The 7,604-nt window shown below is 36.5% G+C and overlaps 1 protein-coding gene across 2 annotated transcripts; it reads left to right on the top strand.

Annotated features, from left to right (window-relative positions):
- The first annotated feature begins 1,592 nt into the window (after positions 1–1,592).
- Positions 1,593–6,965, top strand: LOC140831715 (mitotic spindle checkpoint protein BUBR1). Of its 2 annotated transcripts, none has more exons than XM_073195464.1 (11): positions 1,593–1,870; positions 1,957–2,016; positions 2,742–2,886; positions 4,011–4,168; positions 5,110–5,191; positions 5,264–5,327; positions 5,409–5,463; positions 5,872–6,040; positions 6,120–6,202; positions 6,407–6,484; positions 6,680–6,965. In XM_073195464.1, exons 1-11 carry the CDS (start codon positions 1,653–1,655, stop codon positions 6,741–6,743), a joined length of 1,176 nt encoding a protein of 391 aa, XP_073051565.1. In that variant the 5' UTR covers positions 1,593–1,652; the 3' UTR covers positions 6,744–6,965. The 2 variants fall into 2 exon arrangements, with proteins under 2 accessions (XP_073051565.1, XP_073051564.1); XM_073195463.1 differs by having other exon boundaries at positions 5,406–5,463.
- The last annotated feature ends 639 nt before the right edge of the window (positions 6,966–7,604 follow it).

The raw sequence follows: 7,604 nt of genomic DNA, 5'->3' as shown, positions 1-7,604 counted from the left end.
AATTAAAAGAGGAAAAAAATTGAAATCTGTTAGAGAAAATGTGAATAAAATGGAAATGTGGTTGTCCCACATTGGAAGCCTAGAGGAACTTGCTCCTCCTTATTAGTTTTAGTATAGACTAAAGGTTTGGGCCCCAAGGGGTACCAAAGCTTTTAGAAGGGGGGAGACGCTACTAGGCTAGGTCTCGGTGAATTAAACACACATGCGTGCGCCCGCCCAGCTCGGCGCGGTGCGTTGTGATGTGGTCTTTGACCAATATTAATCTTTTTGGACCAAAATTATTTGAAGGAATAAATTTTGTTGTCGTCCGAACAGAAGCTGGTGCGCCCTTGCACGTGTTCATGCGCGGATGCACACGAACAGAAGGCAAAATGATGTATTTTGTGCCACACTTTCTCATTTTGTGCCACACTGGTGCGCCCTTGCACGTGTTCACTTTCTCTATCCAGCCGCGCGCGCCACACTGTTTTTCAGTGTGCGCAGACAGAACAGGGCGCGCGGGTGTGCGCGCCTTGCTGTGCGGAAGAAAAACAAGGCGTTCTTTCACCGAAACAACATGTCAGTTCACCAAAAATTGCACCTTTGTACGAAAGGTTGTGCCCATTCGAGGTAATCTTTGATGCTCTATAAATATCCCTTAATTGCATTCATTTGGACGCTTTTTTTTTCATCGAATTCCTTCTCCATCTTGCTGCAGATTTTCGTTCATACTCACTTGAAAGTTCTTGCATTTCTTTGTTCGACGAAATCGAGAGTTTGTTGTGCTGCTACTCTTGATACAAGTCGTTGTATCTTAGAGACGATTGCCGTTAACGTGAAGCACTTGTATACGGGCAATATCGTCTTGCGGATAAAGGATTTATCCTTGCCTCGACTGAAAGAATCGTTGCTGTTAAGAAGTTTCAGAATCTTAGAGAAGAACATCACTCAACAACAAAATCACCGTAGGGTGTTGCAGCCAAACCACCGTCGCTATGGAGGAGGCGCTGGAGTTGGCGCGTTCGAAGGACAATAAGGAGAGGATGGCTGGCGTCGATCGTCTCAACCAACTGCTCGAAGTGTCGAGGGATACATAAACGGCGTCCGAGGTGACGTCACTCGTGGACGTATGTTTAGATCTTTTGAGAGACAACAATTTTCGAGTTTGTCAGGGTGCTCTATACCAGCGCTAACCTCGACCGTCGTGCTCTCCGGCGACCATTTAAAACTCCACTTCAATGTGGTTGTTTTGGAAGGGAAGAGGCGGAGTCGATGTGACAACAATTTTCGAGTTTGTCAGGGTGCTCTACAGGCGCTGGCCTCGGCCGCCGACTCCACTTCAATGCGATTGTTTTAGAAGGGAAGATGCGACAATTTGAGAGATATATTTCACCTAGATGTGGAAATTGAAGAAATGAAGTTTGTCTTGTTTGGCACTTGTGAGGGAAGAAATAATCTGAAAAAACGTGGAGAGGCGGGGAGGGTAATTTAGATAGATTAAAAAACAGACCACGACACCAGCAGTTACTCTAATAGACTTAACTTTAATAGATAGTAAAAGATAAATAAAATAAAATAAACTCCATTCTCCAACGTGCAACGGCTACAAAACAAAACAAAAGAAGTTTCAAAATTCAAATTTGAAAGGCAGCAAAGAAGAGAGGAGACGAAGAATGGAGGAGAGCAGCGTCAATTTTGTTGCATCAATGGAGCCGATGTTAGATCCAGAGTCTCAGTTTCTGGTGTCGAAGGAAGAGACTGGTCACGAGTGGGAGCTCTTCAAAGAAAATGTCCGCCCTCTGAAGAGAGGTCGCAACGTCAATTTGCTCAACCAAGCCCTAAAATTCCATTCACATTCCCATTTAAAGAAATCCCTACTCCACAATCGAAGGTACGTTGATTGAACCTTGTTTCTTCCCCTTCTTCGCCATCTTCTTGATGATTAGTGTTCACAATTCGACTGGTGTGATCGATTAGGAGGTTGATTGAAGCGATTGACCAGTACGAAGGCGACGATCCACTTCAGCCATGGATCGAGTGAGTATCTTTATTCTATTAATGTTGGTTTCTGGTCTAGCTTTTCTGATGATTTTTGGTCATTTGAGTCATCGTTCCTCGTTGGTCGGACACGGACGAGGCCCTTAAAGAGGAATTTAGCTAACTAGTTGCACGTTTTATTGGGATGTTATAATATTTATTTCTGATTTCATCTTTGAGAAGTGGTTGGTGAGGGATTTAATAGACTGACTGAAGCTTCTATTGTCGTGGAATTGGAATGTCTGATACCCTGATTAGCTTCTCCTTAGTCCTGTATTAGTAATCAGCTGGCTGAACCGCTGAATTGATCCAATTAGTGAATTATGTTATACCCAACAAATGACAAAAAAATCTTTATTTTTTTCTAGCTTCTCTTTAATAAGATGGCGGGCAAACTGTTGAGGAATTTTTTCACAATCGAAAGCAGAACTTGCTTTATCTTATTTGAAGAAGCGTGCAATAGTCCTTAGGTAAATCAAAATTTGTGTTACTGTTAGTTAAAGTGAAAAGGTTAGATGCAATAACTTAAATGAATGCTGTGGATTAATCATATAGGCAATATCATGTGCTCTAGTTGTTGATGCGTATTAGATTTTTGATTCATGCCATGGAAGTTAGGTCAAAGTTGTGCTACTCCCAACTGAAAAGAAACAATGTCACTGTGAAGAAATTTCCTTTTCCTTCTATTTTGGTAACCAAGTTAATTTTAATTGATCCCTTTAAAGGTGCATCAAATGGGTTCAAGAGGCTTTCCCTCCGGGTGGTGACTATTCAGGACTTGTTGTGATTTATGAGCAATGCGTTCGCACTTTTTGGCATGAACATCGGTATAAGGACGATCTTAGATACCTGAAAGTTTGGTTGGAATATGTGAGTTTCTTCATCTTTGCTTCCATTCGCCATTAACTATTTGACTTTACTTATTATGAATTGTTAGAATTGTTTGTTTCATATCCACTTGTTAGTGCCATCATAATCTATCCATGGCATCAAGCTCGTTGAATATTTTAGGAACCGTAATTTCTGCTTCCAACATCATCAAATGTCAAAAAAAAAATATGCATGATTGTGAAGTGTGTACCTAACTGAAATTTGAATGCAATTTAGTACTTTTCACATCCTGGAAATTGGAATGCCTTCGAGTTAATGAAATTGCTTGGAATTCGATTTCAATGTTGTTTAATTGTTGTTGACATAAATTTTTTAGATAAGTATAATCAATGTAATGAGTAGATTGCTAAAGTATTTTTAATTTCTCGAGATTTATGTACGGTGAATAAGAAATCAATATTTATAGTGTAGTGCTTAAAATAGGGAAGTGTTGATTTAACTAGAGATTTAGACAAAATTTGTCACCGAAGGTCTTGAGCTCGCTCAGCACCACTGGAGTGTCAGAGAAAGAGGTCTGATGTTGGTACAAGTTAGGCTGCTGTTTCTTATTTCCAATCCTATTATGCCATGTGTCAATCGCAATGTGACAAGGTGCTTGTAAAGAGATTTCCACATAACCAGTAGGCACAATTACTATTCACCAAAAGCCACTGAGCAGTACATTTCAGATGGCAGCCATGTTACATCCGTTAATTCTGTTGGTTCATAAACATTTTGTGTTGTGAAATACTATTGAGTGAACTAACGAACTAGGAATTCATTTACTTACACACTTACAACTGTAGAGTTTAGAGTTATAGCAATGGAACATTTACAATGTTTGGTAACTATAGGTGCAATTGCTTCAAACTTCCAGACTCTAGTATTCTCGTGTGTCATATGTCGATTTAATGGTACTGACTAATGTGTAATTGTGTATCATGAATATGAAACTAACTTGTGTTAGCAAACACAACTCTGTATCACTTGAATAAACTCTGGTTCAAGTAGGTGGAGCATGCCATGCCAACGCCTCCAATTTTGTTCGATTTTTTTTTTGTGAATTTATCACTTGGTGCATGGACATGAATGATAGTTACTGTACTACTCAAATGGTAAAGCAGGCTGAAAATTGTGTAGATGCTGAAGTCATATACAACTTTTTAGAGGCAAACAAAATTGGACAGACACACGCGCAATTCTACATATCATACGGTTTGCTCATGGAACACAAACATAAAACTAAAACTGCGAATGACATCTACAATCGTGGTCTATCAATGTAAGTTCTTTTTTGGAGTCTATCAGTGCTTTTATCATAAGTAAATATAAATACTTAAACATTCCTTAGCAGTCGTTTGGAGGAAGAATCTTTTTGTGCTTTCTCTTCTTAAAACTTCTTGTTTGTTATGCAACTAGAGAAAATCTTCAATAGGTTTTGTGGCAGGTCATTTTTATAATTATCATGAATATAAAGATGATAATGTAAGGTATGCAACATAGTTCATGATGTATTTGTCAATAAAGCTAATATGTATGGAGACATGATCATCTGTCATAAATAAGGTATATGTGGATAAGGAATTTGATTGTTTAATAATTTCTCAGCATTTTCTCACTGATAATGTAATGTAAGTCACGCAGTTATAGTTTTGTTGATATTTTATGGAGAGTCCTTCTGACTGAATTCATTTTCCTTTAGGATTCTCAATTTACAAACTGCTAGATAGTGAGTTTGAGAAATACTTCCTACTCGAGTTCATTTATTTTGATATTTTAACATTGATAGTTTGATTTTTCTCTTGGTATTTGACATCTTGATTCAAGTCATTTAGTTAGCTGTAGACTTTTTCTGAATCTCGGAAAAGTTGGCACAATCATCCAGTAACTGTAATTAATAGTTTCTGGTCAAGATGACTAGCTACTGAATGCCTTGTTTGTTGCAAATTATAAGTTCCTATAGTTTAACACTGCATAATATTCTTATAAACAAACTTCTAGTTGAAGAAAATTTATCATATTCCTGTTACAATTTCCCTCCCTTTAAATCGATGCTCAGTTCAAGTATGTGATACATTTAAAATGACTCATTATGTGTATGGATAAGAGTTAAGTCAGCTCCTACAATCACTTTATTCCAAGTCCAAAATGATGTTTTTTTTTTGTAGTTATAGTTGTTAACAATTATGGTAATACTTCATTGTTTTTCATTCTGGCTACTAGGAATGCTCAACCAGTTGAAAAATTGAAGGCAGCCTACAAGAAATTTCTCTCTCGTTCAATGAGACAAATGAAAACTAAAGAAGTATGCAAGTCCTTGCCTTTCTTTGTTGTCTGCTTTACTTGGTGCATTTGACAACACAATTCCAATTAATAGGAGGATGCAATGGGAGACCACTTACCAGCTCGGAGTTTTGGAACTGTGTTGGCTAAAGAAGCAAGTAAGATATTTATCTTTCTGACTAGTATAATTCGGGACAGCTTGTTCGGTCTTGCTTGCTTATGTTTTCTTGTGACAGCAGGAAACCAATCTTCAGAGAGTTCTGATCTTTTCAGAAAAAAATTGAAGGTTGACAGGTTTGTACTGAATTTCCATCCTCGAAGGTCTTCATACTAATTTCGATATAGATGCCCAACGACTGCAAGTTAAGTGTGAAAAGAGGATAGCATTAGCAGCACAGCATAATCACTCTAGACTTCCCCATCCCTTCTCTATGATCTTATGATTTTTTCAAACTGGCGTGGAAATGAAGGGCTTAAATTATTCATGAAGAGAAATAAAGCCATTGTTCTAATGACATTCAGTTTCCCAGAACCCCTACTAAAAACAAATTAATATGAATGACACTTGCACAAAATAAAATTTCTTTTGTGGTTGCTGAGAAGCCCTGCCTTTGTGTTTCAAGCTATAGATTCTTCAAAATTTGATGAAACTATAACATGTTGATGCTAGCTTATTATTGTTGTTACAATTTTCGTTTAAAGGGCTCATGGAAACACGCTGTCAATTTACAAAGACAACAGCAGTGGTCCAACATCGGGTCATCAGGTTGAGATATCACATTTAGACATGAAGCAATGGCACTCGCTTGGTCCTCTAGCAGAAAGAAACAAAGAGAACAATGCAATTCCTTCTAAGTGGACATCGAATAAGGTTAATAATGATTTGTGTCTGCTTCATGTATCATGTTATTTAATATCTGTATTTAAATATATCAAGTGATTTTCTACAGATTCCTCAGAAACCTGGTCAAAGAACGGGAAGACCAGCTCCAGGCCCATGCATTGAGATATTTGTGGATGAGGAATGCTTAGAGTAAGACCCAGATATAAAACCTGTACTTTACAAGCACTCAAATAAATCCTTAATCATGAAAATGAAAAAAATTAGTCAGTTGCAAGTCACGAGTATAAAATATTTAGTCCTTGTTCTTGTAGTCTAATCCTTAAAATGATGGTATAGGTTCTTTATTCATTAGTCTCATGTTTGCTGACCCACGAAGTGAACCATCTCTTGCAGACAAAATAAAGCAAACAATGAGAGCGAAAAGTCTTCAGTTCTGCATCTCCAGCCTGGAGATGGTAAAGATCTTAAGAAGTAAGGAGAAGCATGCACTATAACTTTGAATTTGTTATCGCATATGAAAAGACGTGCGAATTTTTCAAAAAAAAAGCTGTCAAGTTTCACCCCCTAAATTCCATGTTCATCCCTACATATACGTATTTTCATACCCATGCACCCACTCCTTTGTATGTGTTGTATGCTGACTTTTGTGTTGCTCTTCTGTTTCAGGGAAACAGAGCTATTGAGGGAGAATCCATTACGCAATTTCCCTCCAAGTTCTCTTCCGCGGTGAGCATTAGCAGTTCATTCATGTATTGTGTTTCTTGTAATTTTATAAGAGCAGCTTACCACTCTAAAGCTTGCTTTGATCTGTATTGTAATTTCCCTATGGTTTCTAGGGAGAAAAGCTTTTATATTTTCTTTTCATCGTTGTATCGAGTGAAACATAAATACATAACTTTCTCGGTTTGTTTTCCATACAATCATGAATTTATTTGATCTCGAATTCGGCTCGTTAATGTGTTTGTTTTGATTTTGATTCTCAAGCTCTAAAAGTCTGAATCTTGGTTGAAGCTTATTTAATAAAATTTATCATGTTTAAGTTTATGCTTAAATTCGATGATTTAGATATACATCAAGTAGCACGTGAGCAGAAAATCTATTGACCGTATTATCAAAATAATAAATTGTATTAATTATAGTTTATATAGACGATTAATTATCTCTTGATAGTTGTATTATTTTATTTTCACCAAATATTTTATGTTCTAACACAGTATGATATTTTAAAATTTAATTTTAAATGTTTGAAAACAATGTTAGGTGCATTGTAAATCATTTATTTATAATTTTATGTTCTAACACGGTATGATATTTTAAAATTTAATTTAAATGTTTGAAAACAATGTTAGGTGCATTGTAAATCATTTATTTATATATTATAAACTTCTTTCAATAAAAGAGTTGATTAAGCCATACGTAAAATAAAAACAGCAATATAATAATAAAGATTATTTATATAAACCGAGTCCGTTCCATTATCACTTGTATGTTTTTCCTTTTATCACATATGGGATCACCATTTAAAATGTTATTTTTATTATTTTCAATTTTGTCAGGTTCAAATCACACGTGCAAAATATTTATTTGGTTA

This window comes from Primulina eburnea, chromosome 5 (genome assembly GCF_022965805.1).
Source record: "Primulina eburnea isolate SZY01 chromosome 5, ASM2296580v1, whole genome shotgun sequence".
In the NCBI taxonomy this organism is placed as follows: Eukaryota; Viridiplantae; Streptophyta; class Magnoliopsida; order Lamiales; family Gesneriaceae; genus Primulina; species Primulina eburnea.
This window is presented reverse-complemented; position numbering and strand designations above follow the sequence as displayed.

Bases quoted from the DNA above. Each gene is read 5' to 3' on its own strand.
- LOC140831715 (XM_073195463.1), top strand. From the start codon at position 1,653: ATGGAGGAGAGCAGCGTCAATTTTGTTGCATCAATGGAGCCGATGTTA. The intron at 1,871-1,956 runs GTACGTTGATTG...GTGATCGATTAG, and splicing joins TCCCTACTCCACAATCGAAG to GAGGTTGATTGAAGCGATTG. The intron at 6,485-6,679 runs GTAAGGAGAAGC...CTTCTGTTTCAG, and splicing joins GATGGTAAAGATCTTAAGAA to GGAAACAGAGCTATTGAGGG.